The 18,857-nt window shown below is 42.3% G+C and overlaps 1 protein-coding gene across 1 annotated transcript in view; it reads left to right on the top strand.

Moving 5' to 3' along the window:
* The first annotated feature begins 17,052 nt into the window (after positions 1-17,052).
* The window catches only part of LOC109868555 (calcium/calmodulin-dependent 3',5'-cyclic nucleotide phosphodiesterase 1A), a 66,080-nt gene continuing 64,275 nt past the window's right edge, over positions 17,053-18,857 (top strand). The window contains exon 1 of the mRNA XM_020458195.2: positions 17,053-18,244. Coding sequence (XP_020313784.2) covers positions 18,138-18,244 — 107 coding nt within the window. The 5' untranslated portion in view covers positions 17,053-18,137. The remainder of the gene's footprint in view (positions 18,245-18,857) is intronic.

The following is an 18,857-nucleotide window of genomic DNA, read 5'->3' as shown; positions in this document are numbered from 1 at the left end:
ATGGGCTGAAATGGCAGCTGCAGGACACTCTCACACACACACCCAGCATGGGGATGTTTTGATCAGGAATACTATTTGCATGTTTACATTTAGTACATTGTTGGTGGCTCACTCTTTCAGTGTGAACGCAAATTAAGTCATTTCTCTTCCTCAATAACTCAAAGATTGGAACAAATCCTTGTTCCCCATTAAAGTGGCTGACTACAGTATGTGTGTGTATGCTTGTGCACGTGTGTGTGTGTGTGTGTACGTGTGTGTTGTGTCCTCAGTCAGTCTGTTTTATCTAAGCTTCATGCAAGTCAGATCAGTTCAAAGACATTAGACATTCCACCGACACCCCATTGTCAGCATCAACCTTTTATGCTCTGCTATTCTCTTCATACAGATTTGGTCACCTTGTTGCAGGATAACTTTCCTGTAATTCAGGAAATATAAAACTTGTAGTGCATTTGAGGTTCAAAAGTCTTCTGAAGTTTGTAATTTCTATTTAGAAATTTCAGACTTGATTTCCCCATACGAAAAATGTATCAACCCCTACAACAATGTCCATTAATTATAATCCACATAATAATAAAAATGTATTATTTTGCTGCTGTAGCAAACTGGCTGAAATTAAGATCCTACATGTGTAAGACATACAGCTGCACATCAAGCATAGTCTAATCTTTAAAAGTTCACAAAAATTGTCCTGATATCATTAGCGGTTTATGTCACTGGGGAAGCAGTATTTCAAGACAACAACCTAACTGAATCTCCATAGTTTGTAACAGGTTTTCGATAGAATCTTTTGCACTAGAGGCCGACCGATTATGATTTTTTTCAACGCCGATACCGATTACTGGAGGACCAAAAAACCCGATACCGATTAATCGGACGATTTATTTATTTATTTATTTATAATAATGACAATTACAGCAACACTGAATGAACACTTATTTTTAACTTAATATAATACATCAATAAAATCAATTTAGCCTCAAGCAAATAATGAAACATGTCCAATTTGGTTTAAATAATGCAAAAACAAAGTGTTGGAGAAGAAAGTAAAAGTGCAATATGTGCTATGTAAGAAAGCTAACGTTTCAGTTCCTTGCTCAGAACATGAGAACATATGAAAGCAGGTGGTTCCTGAGTCTTCAACATGAGTCTTCAATATTCCCAGGTAAGAAGTTTTAGGTTGTAGTTATTATAGGAATTATAGGACTATTTCCCTCTATACCATTTGTATTTCATTAACCTTTGACTATTGGATGTTCTTATAGGCACTTTAGTATTGCCAGTGTAACAGTATAGCTTCCGTCCCTCTCCTCGCTCCTCCCTGGGCTCGAACTAGCAACACAACAACAACAGCCACCATCGAAGCAGTGTTACCCATGCAGAGCAAGGGGAACAACTACTAGAAGGCTCAGAGCGAGTGACGTATGAAACGCTATTAGCGCACGCCAACTGGCTAGCCATTTCACTTCGGTTACACCAGCCTCATCTCGGGAGTTGATAGGCTTGAAGTCATAAACAGCGCAATGCTTGACGCACAACGAAGAGCTGCTGGCAAAATGCACGAAAGTGCTGTTTGAATGAATGTTTTGGCACCTGCTTCTGCCTACCACCGCTCAGTCAGATACTTAGATACTTGTATGCTTGTATGCTCAGTCAGATTATATGCAACGCAGGACACGCTAGATAATATCTAGTAATATCATCAACCATGTGTAGTTAACTAGTGATTATGATTGATTGTTTTTTATAAGACAAGGTTAATGCTATCTAGCAACTAACCTTGTCTTACTGCATTCGCGTAACAGGCAGTCTCGTTGTGGAGTGCAACGAGAGAGAGGCAGGTCGTTTTATTTTGAAATTGGCAAATTGGCGCCCAAAAATACTGATTTCCAATTGTTATGAAAACTTGAAATCGGCCCTAATTTAACGGCCATTCCGATTAATCGGTCGACCTCTAGTTTGAACATTCTCCACTGGATCCTCCACTCATAGAAATAGAATGCCTCCAACCCCTCAACTATTGTACTCCTAGGACTCAAGAATTTCCCAATGTTCCTACTCACTAGAGAGAGAAAACATGTATTTGCTCTAAGACTATATTATTGTTACATCTTGGATGAGAAGCTTTGCCTTTCCATTAGTGCGCTGCTACTGTAACTTTGAAGGGGCTACGACTGACTGTCTCCATGGCAACCTGTTAAACCACACTGACTGTCACTAACAGTGATTGGTTGTATAAACAAGCTTATAAATGTTGTGTACAAATCATTGTATTTACTGACTCTCTTTCTTCTCCCTCTTGCTCTCCTTTTCTTTCTCTCTCCTTCTCCCTCTCTCTAATCCACGCACCCCTCTCCCACTCACTCACTGACTCACACTGACTCTCTCTAACCCACCTCTTTTTCCCCTCTCTCAATTCAATTTCAATTTAAGGGCTTTATTGGCATAGAAAACATATGTTTACATTGACAAAGCAAGTGAAATAGATACTAAACAAAAGTGAAATAAACAATATAAAATGAATAGTAAACGTTGTACTCCCAAAAGTTCCCCTTTCTTGTGGCAACAGGTCACACATCTTGCTGCTGTGATTGCACACTGAAATTTCACCCAATAGATATTGGATTTGTTTTCAAATTCTTTGTCGGTCTCTGTAATCTGAGGGAAATATGTCTCTCTAATATGGTTATACATTTAGCATGAGGTTAGGAAGTGTAGCTCAGTTTCCACCTGATTTTGTGGGCAGTGTGCACATGGCCTGTCTTCTCTTGAGAGCCAGGTCTGCCTACGGCAGCCTTTCTCAATAGCAAGGCTATGCTCACTGAGTCTACATAGTCAAAGCTTTCCTTAATTTTGGGTCAGTCACAGTGGTCAGGTATTCTGCCACTGTGTACTCTCTGTTTAGGGCCAAATAGCATTCTAGTGTGCTCTGTTATTTTGTTAATTACTTGACACATTGGAAATAATTATATTTTAGTTTTCTTATGATTTGGTTGTGTCTAATTGTGTCTCTCTCACTCTCTTTCTCTCTCTCTCAATTACAGTAATGGACTTTGTTAATATTCTCATTTTGATCCTGATTCCTTTTCGCTCTACTCCTAACAGGAAAAAGACTACAGAAAACCATTAGTATATTAATGACGTCCATATCTAAACACTGCTAGTGGGATGAAATAATTAGACATTCCTAGATGACAATAATACAGAATGTCGGAGGGTAATCATTTCTCCACAGAAATCACGGAAATTAGAGGTAGAGGCTAATTTGGTTCAGATTGTCAGGGATTCTAATGGATTTAATCCGCATCATAGGAATGTTCTCATAAACCGATAAATTCGTTTTCAGTGGCAAGTTTGTGAGAGCAAAAAAATGCTACATTAGTTTGCCATGATAAAGCTGATCCAAGCAACTCCTGCATTAGTCACAGTCTTGACCAGTGTGTTGTTTCGCTGAACAATGTGGAAAATATGTAATTCTAACACTGCAATCCATCTTTCAAAAGTATTTTCCTTGATTCCTTGTGCCTCTGTCCTCACCTCCTTCTGTGACATTTTGAGACGGAGGTGAGTAGAGAGGACACGAGGAGTCACAGGCACGATTCAGGACACGATTCACAGTGTGTTGTCTGAGCTGTGGTTCTAACAGTCTGCTCCTCCTGTCCTGCCAGGTGACTCACTGCAATCCAACTCCATAGTGCACAAGCCATCCCAACCCTTGTCCTGGCCACTGAGGACCAGGTGTAGCACTGTGGGGGTCCGGCCTCGGCTGCAACCAGGGATGGGGATGGGAACAGGGGGATCAGGGAAAGAAAACACTGTGACTACAGCCAAATACCCCAGGATAAGGTAAGATACCCTGCTAGGTGTCCGACTGGCTATAACCTGCCACAAGACAGTACTCCACAGGACAACTCTCACTTCACAGTTCATAAATGCAGCCAAAGAGCCCAGGATCAGGTTGGGGCGCTGCATAGCCTGGCTGTAATTATAGAATCTTTATGGACACAGGCCTGTCCTCATGTTGGCTGTTACTGCTTACTGTATCTTTCACTTCACTGGGTTGTGTTCATATAAAAAAACAAAGCATACATTCTGTACCCCCAGTTCATGCAATGGCCAATGTTTGATCACACATTTCATCATCATTCCCTGTCCCAGCACACTGGTCCTTTGAGCTGGATATCCCATTTTATCCTCTTTGATTCATGAGCAAAAGGCTGTGTTTTGCATCGGGGTATAAATGGTGGGAGTAATGAAATTCAATGCTTTGGCATCAATTCTCCCGCAGAAACACACACACACACAAGCCCAGGCTCAGGTAGCCATAGCAACACGTCCACTCTGCTGCTCATTTGTTCTCAGAAACATATTGCAGTCAAAGTCCTGTTATGAAAATCATGACCACTTTGCAAAAATAAATAGTCCTTTGCACCAGTGAAGAAGCAACAGTCTACCACAATGTTTCAGTCTGCAAAGAGCAAAGCTACAATGCAGTGAAACTATAATCTAGAGTGAGCCGCATACTACAGTAAGAGAAGAAGAAGCTTCGATATGCAATATTATAAACTGGGTGGGTTGAGCCCTGAATGCTGATTGGCTGACAGCCTTGGTATATCAAACCATATAACACGGGTATGACAAAACATTTATTTTTACTGCTGTAATTACGTGGGTAACCAGTTTATAATAGCAATAAGGCACCTCGGTGGTTTGTGATATATGGCCGAATATACCATGGCTAAGAGCTGTCCTAAAGCACGACGCAACGGACATACTTCCTCAGATCCTTATTGTTTAAATATAATCTCTTTGCATACAGTTTTATCGAAAGCAACTACATACATTTTTTTTGTATGTGTATTTGTGATCCATGACAGAGTTGAACCCTCAACCTTGGCATTGCTATGCTCTACTTATCCACACAGGACATCTATCTGCCAGAACCAGTACATCTCTGACCCCAATCAAAAGAGGTAGTTCTGAGTAAGATAACACTATTCCCTATATAGTGCATTACCCCTTTTTCTCCCCAATTGGTAGTTACAGTCTTGTCCCATCGCTGCAACTCCCGTATGAAGGTCGAGAGCCATGCGTCCTCCGAAACACTACCCTGCCAAGCCACACTGCTTGCTTAACCCTGAAGCCAGCCGCACCAATCTGTCGGAGGAAACACCATACAACTAACTGACGACGAAGTCAGCGTGCATGCACCCAGCCCGCCCCGCCACAGGAGTTGCTAAAGCGCGATGGGACAAGGACATCTCGGCCGGCCATACCATCCTCTAACCCGGACGACCCTGGGCCAATTGTACGCCGCCTCATGGGACTCCCAGTCACGGCTGGCTGCGACACAGCCTGGGATCGAACCTGAGTCTGTAATGACGCCTAAAGCACTGTGATGCAGTGCGTTAGACCGCTGCGCCACTCGGGAGGCTCATAGTGCACTACTTTTGATCATAGCCAAATGGGCTCTGGTCAAAAATAGTGCACTATAAAGGAAATCGGGACAGGGTGCCATTTGGGACACACACAGTGTCAAGGCTGGCATGTCTCCTCCAGTTACAGCTCCATGCTAATGTCACTGTCCCTCTCCTCGTTAGGAGGCTAATGATGTTATGTGGCCAGCTCAGGGGACTGACCGTCATGAATGTGTGAACTAACTAGGCTAGCCCAAATCCATATCTCCTCTCTTCATTGCAAGATCATTTGAATGAGGGAAAAGCAGAATGAGGGTCTGCACCAAGGCTTGTAGTAAGAGTTAGCTGCTTATATTTGTCCTATTTCAAGTGTACTCATGTATACTCATGTGTGAATTAAAAATGTATTTTTTTGCATATCCTAACTCCCCCTGAGACACCCTCAGAGAGTGGAGTCACAGCTAGGGTCTGCCATTATTAACGGCAACCCTGGAGCAATTAGAGGTTGAGTGCCTTTCTCAAGGCCACATTTTTCATGTTGTCAGCTCGGGGATTCAAATTAGGGACCTTTCTGTTACTGGGCTACCGCTCTAACCCTAGGCTACCTGCCACCCTTGTGTGTAAGAAAGTAAATATCCCACATCTCTTTGCTTCGTTGTGTGAACTAACTAGTGCAGAACTTTAAAAGAATGTGGACCATTTGATGAGGATTGTTCTTTCTCTCCGAGATACCTGCATTTTTTCCTGTTGATGAAGTCAGAATTGATGAATCACATAATAGTTATCTTAAGCACCTAACCGCGAGCTGCTCAGTGACGCAAGCCTACTAGACGAGCTAAATGCCTTCTATGCATGCTTCAAGGCAAGCAATTTCAACCATGCATGAGAGCACCAGCTGTTCCGGACAACTGTGTGATCCCGCTCTTCGTAGCCGATGTGAGTAAGACCTTTAAACAGGTCAACATTGACAAGGCCGCAGGTCTAGACTAATTACCAGGAAGCGTACTCAAAGCATGTGCTGACCAACTGGTGGGTGTCTTCACTGATATTTTCAACCTTCCCTGACCGAGTCTGTAATACCTACATGTTTCAAGCAGACCACCATAGGCCCTGTGCACAAGAATGCCAAGGTAACCTGCCTAAATGACTACCGCCCCATAGCCCTCACGTTTGTAGCCACAAAGTGCTTTGAAAAGTTTGTCATGGCTCACACCAACACCATCATCCCAGAAACCCTAGACCCACTCCAATTTGCATATCACCTCAACAGATCCACAGATGACGCAATCTCTATTGCAATCCACACTGCCCTTTCCCACCTGAACAAAAGGAAAACCTATGTGAGAATGCTTTTTGTTGACTACAGCTCAACGTTCAGCACCATAGTGCCCTCAAAGCTGATCACTAAGCTAAGGACCCTGGGACTAAACACCTCCCTCTGCAACTGGATCCTGGATTTCCTATGGGCCGCCCCCAGGTGGTTAGGGTGGGCAACAAAACATCTGCCACGCTGATCCTCAACATGGGGGCCCCTCAGGGCTGTGTGCCTAGCTCCCTCCTGTTCTCCCTGTTCACTCATGACTGCGTGGCCATGCACGACTCCAACGCCATCATTATATTTGCCGGTGACACAACAGTGGTAGGCCTGATCACCGACAATGATGAGACAGCCTCCAGGGAGGAGGTCAAAGACCTGGCAGTGTGGTGCCAGGACATAAATCTCTCCCTCAATGTGAGCAAGACAGAAGAGCTGATCGTGGACTAAAGGAAAAGAGGGGCCAAACACACCCCATTCACATCCACAGGGCTGTAGTGGAGTGGGTCGAGAGCTTCAAGTTCCTTGGCGTCCACATCACTAACAAACTATCATGGTCCAAACACACCAAGACAGTCATGAAGAGGGCACGACAAAACCTATTCAACGCCTATTCCCCCTCAGGAGACTGAAAAGATTTTGCTTGTGTCCTCAGATCCTCAAAAAGTCATACAGCTGCACCATCGAGAGCATCCTGACTGGTTACATCACCGCTTGGTATGGCAACTGTTCGGCATCCGACCACAAGGCTCTATGGAGGGTAGTGAGTACGGCCTAGTACATCACTGAGGCGAAGCTTCCTGCTATCCAGAACCTCTATACCAGGCGGTGTCAGAGGAAGGCCCTAAAAATGGTCAAAGACTCCAGCCACCTTTGTCATAGACTGTTCTCTCTGCTACCGCACGGCAAGCGGTACCGGAGCGCCAAGTCTAGGTCCAAAATGATCCTTAACAGCTTCTATCCCCAAGCCATTAGACTGCTAATCAGTTAATCAAATGGCTACCCGGACTATTTGCATTGACCACCTTTTTTACACTGCTGCTACTCGCTGTTTATAATCTATGCGTAGTCACTTTTCAGCTACCTACAAGTAGTTATTTCCTCAATTTACCATAACTAACCTGTACCCCCTCACATTGACTCGGTACCGGTACCCCCTGTATATGGCGTCGTTATTGTTGTTTTATTGGGTTCTTACTTTATTTTATTATTATTTGTTTTAAAAAATTGTTAACAAATATTTTCTTTCTTACTTTTGAAAAATTCTGCGTTGTTGGTTAAGTAAGCATTTCACGATAATACCTGTTGTATTCGGCGCATGTGACATACAATTTGATTTAAGTATCCCAGTATTAGCTAAATGGGTCACCAACTGTTTGTGTTGACAGGAGTTGTTGCCGCTCAGTGCTGACTTGGTCATGTCAATCTTGTAGCTATCTAATACCTTAGTTAATATTCTGATAACAATTCCTGTGGAATCCAAAGGGCACAGGGGATGTGAACACATATAATTTATCAAGCTATAACATTTTGTTCCCACTTTGTGAAGCGTAATGAAGACTTTGTTAATGAATGCAGGAGATAAAGGAAATGCAGACAGTGTGCATGTTTTAATGAATCTTCAGGGGATTCTCTTTTATTTCATGTCTCCAGTTTTCCCCTCAAAAAGCTGCAGTGATGAGTACCATCAGCTTTTATGTAGAGCCCTGGTAGACATCATTCTGAAAGACTCATTGCATGCGTCCCAAATGGCACCCTGTTCCCTACATACAGTATTGCACTACTTTTGACCAAAACCCTATGGGGCCTTGTAAAAAATTGTGCACTATTATTGGGAATAGGGTGCCGTTTGTGACGCACACACTCAATAACTAACGAGCCAGGAGAGAACACAAACTACATGACCAGAATGATGTGGACACCTGCTCGTCGAACTTCTCATTCCAAAATCATGAACATTAATATGGAAATGCTGCTATAACAGCCTCCACTCTTCTGGGAAGGTTTCCACTAGATGTTGGAACATTACTGAAGGGACTTGCTTCCATTCAGCAACAAGCATTAGTGAAGTCGGGCACTGATGTTGGATGATTAGGCCTAGCTCGCAGTCGGCATCCAATTAATCCCAAAGGTGTTCAATGGGGTTGAGGTCAGGGCTCTATGCAGGCCAGTCAAGTTAGTAGACATACCATTTCTATATGGACCTCGCTTTGTGCATAGTCATGCTGAAACAGGAAAGGGCATTCCCCAAACTTGGAGGCACAGAATCATCTAGAATGTTATTGTATGCTGTAGCGTTAAGATTTCCCTTCACTGAAACTAAGGGGCCTTGCTCAAACCATGAAAAACAGCCCCATACCATTATTCCTCCTCCACCAAACTTTACAGTTGGCATTATGCATTCGGACAGGTAGCGTTATCCTGGCATCCCCCAAACCTAGATATGTCTGTCGGACTGCCAGATGGTGAAGCGTGATTCATCACTCCAGAGAACTTGTTTCCACTGCTCCAGTCCAATGGCAGTGAGTTTTACACCACTCTAGCCAACCCGTGGCATTGCGCATGCTGATCCTAGGCTTGTGTGCGGCCGCTCGGCCATGGAAACCCATTTCATGAAGCTCCCTAACAGTTCTTGTGCTGACATTGTTTTCAGAGGCAGTTCTGAACTCGGCAGTGAATGTTGCAAACGAGGACAGATGATTTTTACGCGCTACGCACTTCATTAATTAGTGGTCCCGTTCTGTGAGCTTGTGTGGCCTACCACTTCGCGGATGAGCTGTTGTTACTCATAGACATTTCCACTTCACAATAACAACACTTACAGTTGACCGGGGAAGCTCTAGTGGGGCAGAAATTTGACGAACTGACTCGTTGTAAAGGTGGCATCCTATGACGGTGAAATGTTGTGTGGTCGATTTTATACGCCTGTCAGCAACGGGTGTGGCTGAAGTAACCAAATCCACTAATTTGAAGGGGTGTCCACATACTTTTTTTGTATATATAGTGTATATGTTAATATAACGAAACAAAGAGAATGATCACCCTAACCATAACTCTTACAGGGGATTTCCACTGTCTGCGGTATTTCGGATAGCCTCTCTAGCTTTGCCCTCATGTGGGTGCTTGTCAGCAACAAGCATGCTAGATAGTGCTAGGTATCAGCAGACAATCCAGTAGGGGCTGGCAGCTATAGTAAGCTTTGATTGGTCAATCATGCCACGATATCGCAGAGTATTTGCATAAAATTCTGCATTCTGCAACTAAGGTCCCACCCAGTTCACACTCTCTCGCCAATGCTCACGTCTCCCCTCAGTCCCCTCGCCCACTTCGCTTCCTTCATTTAAAATGAGTTGCTTCATCACCGATATCGTGTTCAAAGCGGATCAGTGGAACTCGACAGCTAGCCTTGTATCCACCCTCATATCTAAATCCCTTTTCTCTTGGGATTTCTCTGTCCGTTGCTCATCCAAATTAAATGCCACCATATGAACCTAATTAAAGAGATACGGTTTTCACATATTGCCTTATTCAGGATTGGTCTCCATGGTGACAGCTGCGTTTCACAGCCACATTTGTTTATATGGGGTTAGAGACTTTCAGTGGGCATAGATGAGGCACTGCCATATTGTTTTCATCTGTCTGTTTGGTTTATTCAGGTCTTCTAACACAGAATGGTTAGGGGATAGGGGTTGTGTACTGAACTTTGCTGCCATGATACCGAACTTTAATTTAGCAATTATACTTTATTTTTACAAGTTCTGAGCATATGACACTGAGTAAGAAGACGAAAATATCAATCACCTTGTATAATTCCAACCGGCTTTGGAAATGAACATTGGCAAAGCGTCATAGTGAGGTGTAGGTACTTTAAAAAGCCATTTAATTTAAATTATGTGTTAAAACCATACGGCCACACAGTGTTCTCTCTGCTATCCATCACCTTCCTGTCCTGACAATGATAATTTCCAGGCACTGGCTGTTTATCTGTCACTGCATTACTGCATCACAAAACTTGATGACAAATGTTTGTAGAAGTCAAATCAAGTGAATTATTTCTCCATTCACTGCTATGGCAGGTATCTGTCATTGCATCACAAAGAGGATTGAGAGAAGAGTTGATTAGGTTAGATTTAAAGGGGCAATCTGCAATAACAAAGCGAACACACTGCCTGTGTTTTTGGTAAAAAATAGGGATGGGTCTGGAAAAATGTAACAACTCTCTATTTCATAGACAGTCCAAGGACTGACCAGCAATGTTATCAACATTATAGTTTTAACCATGTTTTGAGGCTCTACAGTGTTTATTTACAGTACATGTACATTGTTTATATTGTGTGTTCTGATGGGGTATGGCAGTTGAACTAAGCTCATATTCAACAAGAATCAATAGATACATATCATTCATTTAAACTTTCAAAAATGGATGTACCAATCTCAGATTGATGGAAACTGGAGGGAAACTGTGTGTGTGTGTGTTTGCGTGTGTACACGTGTGTTTTTGCTCTGTATCAGATGTACACTGATGATAGCTATGCCTTTATAGAGGGGGTTGAAGGGAATCATGGTGATGTGACCTTGAGCAGCACTGTAACATAACCTGTATAGGATAACATACAGTACATATGGTACTATACACACTACTCGTTTCTGCTTATAGTTTGACACGTGCCCTCTTGGAAGGAGGTTGACTTCCACATATTTATTGACAAGTGCGCTGTTGACGGGAGTTTAGCTTCGCACGGCTAATTTGTTATTCATAAAGAAGACATTCATTCTTTAGAATTATGTAAATGGTCTTTCCTCATAATATTATTGCGGGAGAAAGGAGTCTTACATAGTAGAGAACACAGCTAAGTATGTTCTAAGCCTGTAGAATTCCCCCAAACACAGAAGGGCAGAGAGACGTGGGAGGCATTTTGTAATGCTGAATAGATGTGAATCTTATGTATTTGTTATACAGTTGTTCTTCAGGGCTTCAGGGAAGGAAGAAAGTTAGTGTCAAAGTAAAAATGACGTCAAGCATTTAGATTAAGCTCCTCTGCCTCACAGCATCAGGTCCATTCTTCGCTGGGGTTTTTCTTCTTTTCTTTTCTTTTACAGCAGTCAAGTCATCACCCTCAGTACCAAGAAGCCATTTGTGTAACAAGAAAATGTGTTACCACGGCAACCCCTCATCAATCACGCAACGCAGCAGGGAGCAAATATGAAAAATGTTTGATTGACTTGCTCAGTATGAGTGTTCTTGTGTTCTCGTTTACTATTATTCAAGGTTCATGTTTTTCTTTTTCAATTATTGAAATAGCTTTGTATGAAAATCAGTTCAAACAGTCGTCACATCATTTTTGATTACAAGACCAAGCACCAGAAAAACCATATGGCACCTAATTATAATTCAGTGAACAAGAATGAATACCTATACTACCTATGCTTTAATACCTGAATACCTATACTACAGATGTAGGATTTTAATTTGATCATCCTGTTGCAGGAGAACTTTCCTGCAATGCAGGACATTTAAAACTGTTTGTGTATTTGATGTTTTAAAAGGAAGGCTTCTTAAGTGTGTTATTTCCACTTTGAAATGTCAGACTTGATTACTGTTAACCTTACTGTTAACTGGTCTTACTGTTAACTGGTCCTTACTGTTAACTGGTCCAACGCTTTAACCACCTGCCTCTCGTTGCACTCCACAAGGAGATTGCCTGTTACGCGAATGCAGTAAGCCAAGGTAAGTTGCTTAAACTTTTCTTAAAAACAATCAAACAATCATAATCACTAGTTAACTACACATGGTTGATATTACTAGTTTATCTAGCGTGTCCTGCGTTTGCATATAATCTGACTGAGCATACAAGTATCTTACTGAGCGGTGGTAGGCAGCAGCAGGCTCGTAAGCATTCATTCAAACAGCACTTTCGTGCGTTTTGCCAGCAGCTCTTCGTTGTGCATCAAGCATTGCGCTGTTTATGACTTCAAGCCTATCAACTCCCGAGATGAGGCTGGTGTAACCGAAGTGAAATGGCTAGCTAGTTAGCGGGGTGCACGCTAATAGCGGTTCAAACGCTTAATGCTTTTTCTAGGGTGGCTGTTGTCGTTGTGTTCCTGGTTCGAGCCCAGGGAGGAGCGAGGAGAGGGACGGAAGCTATACTGTTACACTGGCAATGCTAAAGCGCCTATAAGAACATCCAATAGTCAAAGGTTAATGAAATACAAATGGTATAGAGACAAATAGTCCTATAACTACAAACTAAAACTTCTTACCTGGGAATATTGAAGACTCATGTTAAAAGGAACCACCAGCTTTCATATGTTCTCATGTTCTGAGCAAGGAACTTAAACGTTAGCTTTCTTATATGGCACATATTGCACTTTTACTTTCTTCTCCAAAACTTTGTTTTTGCATTATTTAAACCAAATTGAACATGTTTCATTATTTATTTGAGGCTAAATTGATTTTATTGATGTATTATATTAAGTTAAAATAAGTGTTCATTCAGTATTGTTGTAATTGTCATTATTACAAATACATTTAAAAAATTGGCCGATTAATCGGTATCGGGTTTTGTGGTCCTCCAATAATCGATATCTGTATCGGCATTAAAATCATAATCGGTTGACCTCTAGTATGGAATAGCATTCATTTCACAGAAGAAAGTTCTTTGTTTCTGGCCATTGTGAGCCTGTCATCAAACCCACAAATGCTGGTGCTCCAGATACTCAACTAGTCTAAAGAAGGACAGTTTTGTTGCTTCTTTAATCAGCACGACAGTTTTCAGCTGTGGTAACATAATTGCAAAAGGCCTTTCTAATGATCAAATAGCCTTTTAAGTGAAGGTTGCTGAAAATGGGCCCCTGTACGCTTATGTAGATGTTCCAAAAACAATCTGCCATTTCCAGCTACAATTGTCATTTACAACATTAACAATATCTACACTGTATTTTTTTAAATGGACAAAAAATGTGTTTTTCTTTAAAAAACAAGGTCATTTCTAAGTGACCCCAAACCTTTGCACGGTAGTGTGTGTGTGTATATATTGAAAAATAAAGGATTTTTATCAATTAGTATGTTTGAGTTTATCCGTAACATTTGTTGTATTATTTGTTCGGTCTTTTCTGGTGGATTAAACTGAAATTGCAAACAACTTTCTATGGCTTGTTTAAAAAAAAAACACTTTGGAGATTATTTTGTTTTCAAATAACCAAAAGGGGGGTTGCGGTTGTAATCTGAATCAAGGGTATAGGCCATTCTTGAACATGGGGTGAGACATTCTTACTAATTTGTGAGAGAACTAGTTCAGATTTAAGTGTAACTTTTGTATGACTGACTCCTTTAGTGCGAGGTCCAATGCATTAATATTTAATCATTTCTACTTCCCAAATTCTTATTCATTATATAAATAGTCCCTTTTAATTTTGGCTGGTTTGCCATTCCAAATAAAACGGACTATGGACTTTGTTTTTTTTGCCCATTTGCTGCAAATCAGTAAACTGGGAAATGACAAGTTTTTCAGGGTGATTTTTTATTTATTTTTTTCTCCCACAAATACAGGTGTTTTTATATTTTATTTTTTATTTTACCCCTTTTTCTCCCCAATTTCGTGGTACCCAATTGTTTTTTAGTAGCTACTATCTTGTCTCATCGCTACAACTCCTGTACGGGCTCGGGAGAGACTAAGGTTGAAAGTCATGCGTCCTCCGATACACAAACCAACCAAGCCGCACTGCTTCTTAACACAGCGCGCATCCAACCCAGAAGCCAGCCGCACCAATGTGCCGGAGGAAACACCGTGCACCTGGCTCACCTTGGTTAGCGCGCACTGTGCCCGGCACGCCACAGGAGTCGCTGGTGCGCGATGAGACAAGGATATCCCTACCGGCCAAGCCCTTCCTAACCCGGACGACACTAGGCCAATTGTGCGTCGTCCCACAGACCTCCCGGTTGGCGGCCGGTTACGACAGAGCCTGGGCGCGAACCCAGAGTCTCTGGTGGCACAGCTGGCGCTGCGGTACAGCGCCCTTGACCACTGCGCCATCCGGTCCACATCCCTGTCGCACCCTTTTATTGGTAATGTAAAAGTTTCATTTTTTTGTGATCCAATACGTAATACAGTACAGTTATCATAATTTGGTTTTAATCCAGATAGGCTGGAAAAGGTATCTAGATCCTCTGAGGCTGTGGAGGGATTCTAAATGTGGATTTAAACTTGAATCATACAATGACACCTTTGTTTTGAAATTCTGAATTTCGAATAATATAAACATTTGATGGCAAAAATAAATAGATATGCCGATAGTGGACAACATGTTTTACTCCTCTTGACAACTTAAAACTTTCTGAGAAGTAGCCATTATTTACTATTTTACACCTAGGGTTACTAAACATAACTTTAACCCAAGAGATTAAACGACAAACCTATTCCCCCTCAGGAGGCTGAAAAGATTTGACATAGGTCCTCAGATCCTCAAAAAGTTCTACAGCTCCACCATCGAGAGCATCCTGACTGATTGCATCACTGTCTCTTAATGGCAACTGCCCGGCCTCCGACCGCAAGGCACTACACAGGGTAGTGTGTACGGCCCAGTACATCACTGGGGCCAAGCTTCCTGCCATCCAGGAGCTCTATACCAGGTGGTGTCAGAGTTGGGCCCTAAAAATGGTCAAAGACTCCAGCCACCCTAGTCATAGACTGTTCTCTCTGCTACCGCAGGGCAAGCGGTACCGGAGCGCCAAGTCTAGGTCCAAGAGGCTTATAAACCGCTTCTACCTCCAACCCCAAGACTCATGAACATCTAATCAAATGGCTACCCAGACTATTTGCATTACCTCCCCCCTCCTCTACGCTGCTGCTACTCTCTGTTTATTATCTATGCATAGTCACTTTAATAACTCTACCTACATGTACACATTACCTAAATTGCCTCGTCACCGTTGTCCTGTACCGGTACCCCCTGTATATAGCCTCGCCATTGTTATTTTACTGCTGCTCTTTAATTATTTTCTACTTTTAGCTCTTTTTTTTTATAGGTATTTTCTTAACTGCATTGTTGGTTAGGGGCTTGTAAGTAAGCGTTTCACTGTATGGTCTACACCTGCTGTATTCGGTGCATGTGGCAAGTAACATTTGATTTGATTTCCAGTACTTGTCTTATATTGTCTCCAATGTATCATCCATGTAAAAAAAACTGTCTGATTAGGATGAATAATATCCGACAATACCTTTTTTAATTCTATGAGCTAACCATTTTGTTTACCCTGTAATTTATTGTGTAATTTTGCAGATGATATAGGTTACTTTTTGTGCAAGATAACGTGCGACTCTATCGTGAGAAGCTCTCTTTTACCACTCCAGTATAATTGAATAGAGGAAACGTGCTTCTGCTTGGCGTGCCATGCTAATTTGAAAACAATTAAGTTGTTCTGCATGCTGCTCTCTGTTGTGCTGTAATTATATGAAGGCAAGACAAGCAGACGTCAAGGATATGATGAGGAAGAATCTGTTCACAGAGAAGAGTACAGTGCAGGGTGCACCCTTGAAATAATTCTTGGTAGAGGAGTGAAGTGCTGTTTTAATATGGTGACATTTATTATATTATATTTCTATTCAGTTTACATAATGTTGTTTACTCACTGTGTATGTATACTGTATTCTGGACATAGCTTATCCTAATATACCTACTACTGTACACACCATTTTCTTTCCAAATCATATACACGCCACATATTTATATTCTGGATTCTAACCCATGCTCAGTGGATCTACACTGGATTGTTATTTCTTGATTTCTTGTTTAGACTTTTGGGATTATTTGTGTAATTGCATTGTATTTGCTAGGCATTCTACTGCATTGTTGGAACTAGTAACATAAGCATTTCACTGCACCTGCTATAACACCTGCAAATATGTGTACGTGACCAATAGACTTTGATTTGATTTTGGTAAAATGTGATAATTCATTGCGGTGGTATTTCTAATCGTTTCAGTGAGACTATTTCTGAGTGTGATCATAGCTGTAAGGGAGCACTGAGAACAGTAAGTGGACATTTCCTTTTTCTCTATTGGACCATGCTCTTGTCTAGCTTCTGTCATTATTTTTGAGATATGTGTAAAACCCCCTCTCTCACAACTGTAAGGTCATCTGTCCTGTGGCAGTTTGATCAGATTTAGGGCAAATGTACAGTACTGATCCCAGCCCAAGCCTTCCATCTACACTATCTCTCTATACTTATCTGCCCTATCTTTCTATTCTTCCCTCTGTCCCCTCTGTCCCACTAATCAGCCATGACACCTCTTTTGCTTCACAAACAATCATGATATTTTCATCAGAGCTCTCCAGCCCTCCTTCCTTCCGCCAGGGAGAGTGAGAGCGACAGTAGTGGAATGGGGGAGTGAGACATTGTAGCAGGCAGGATGCTACCACTGCTACCGATCTGTTTTTATTTCATTACTACTGCACCTTTGTGATTGATAAAGGAACTGACGCAAGCACCAGGACATGTATCTATTGAATCCATTCTATAGCTGCCGATGCTCTGCTTCCTGGCTGCAGCAGCTGTCTGTAGTGTCTAATAGTCTCTCTGTGTGGTGCTCCTGAATGATTTCTAGGTGGGCTTGATAATTATGTCATAAGCAGCTGACACTAATTGTACATCCCTAGCGTCTCTCAATGGATCTGCCTGGACAAACGGAGCGGATGTGATGTGAGATCCATAGAGGATACTGCTGCTACAGCTTCTGATGAGCATTTACTGGCCACATCACGTTACACTGGATCTGGATGTGAACAAATGCAACTGAACTCCTCTTGATGAGAAAGGAATCTCTACCTCTGCGAGGTGGAGCCGCTCGCTGCTGCCTAGCTCTGGTCTCTCTGCTCCGCTCCTCTCTGAGAGTGATGAGAGTACAAGAGAGAGACGGGGGGAGAGAGAGAGAGAGGTAAAGAGAAAGTGAGAGGTACTAGAGAGAGAACCAGAGAGAGGGCGAGAGAACAGATAGATAAACAGAGAGAGAGAGCGGTACTAGACAGACAGAGAGAGAGAAACAGAGCGAGAGGTACTCTAGAGAGAGAGTGAACCATCTGACAGTCAGACAATGAATGTCAGTGTGTAGTGGAGAGTGGTTCATTTCTGCCTGCCTGACAGTGTGGCACTGTGTGAAGCAGCTGTCTCTTTTTCTGCTCTGATACTCTAATAGGCCAATAAGCGCAGTAATGCAGAAGCTGTAGAGCGGAGAGAAGAGACACAAGCCTCTTATGACTACAGTACAGGGATGATGCTTTGAGGACCAGACTGAGAAGTGCTCTGAGGATTCAGGGTTTCAGACTGCAGAGTGTAGACCGAGAGAGAGCTGCTGTGCTGTACATACCTGAGATACTGCAGTTAATCGCTGCACCTTTATAACACATTCAGCATGGATCTGGATGAACTGTGTACTTACACAGATGGCATGGACAACAGCTCCCTAAAGTACCCAAAGACTGAGCAGACTGAGAAAATGTGGATGCGACTCAAGGGAATGTAAGTTTTTTTTTCTTCTTCTTATCCTTCTTTTTCTTTTTTCATCTTTCATCCCTCCTCAGCGAGGAGCTGACCATGAGACGTGATCTGTCAGGGTGGTTGAACGAGTGAGATGCTTTCAAGCTCTTGTGTAGAAATGTTTATTTGTTATAAGAACTGATGCAGTGTTTTAACGCCAGTTCTGACGCGTTGCTGCAGTATCACTATACTGTATATCGAAGCAGGTTTATTGGTATTCTTATGTGTACATATTTGGTTTGTAAACAATACATTCGTGTGTATTCATTACTACTGTAGGTTTGAGAGGATTGTGTGCATGATATGATTTCAGTGTATGTATGTACTGTAGGTACACTAAATTAACAAAAGTATGTGGACACCTGCTCATCCAATATCTCATTCATAAATCATGGGCGTTAATATGGAGTTGGTCCACCCCTTTGCTGCTATAACAGCCTACACTCTTCTGGGAGGCTTTCCACTAGATGTTGGAACATTGCTGCGGGAACTTGCTTCTGTTCAGCCATAATAGCATTAGGGAGGTCGGGCACTGATTTTGCGCGATTAGGCCTGGCTCGCAGTCGGCATTCCGATTCATCCCAAAGGTGTTCAA

The sequence above is a fragment of the Oncorhynchus kisutch genome, linkage group LG2 (genome assembly GCF_002021735.2).
Source record: "Oncorhynchus kisutch isolate 150728-3 linkage group LG2, Okis_V2, whole genome shotgun sequence".
In the NCBI taxonomy this organism is placed as follows: domain Eukaryota; kingdom Metazoa; phylum Chordata; class Actinopteri; order Salmoniformes; family Salmonidae; genus Oncorhynchus; species Oncorhynchus kisutch.
The sequence above is the reverse complement of the archived record's forward strand: the minus strand, read 5'-3'. Positions and strand labels throughout refer to the sequence as shown.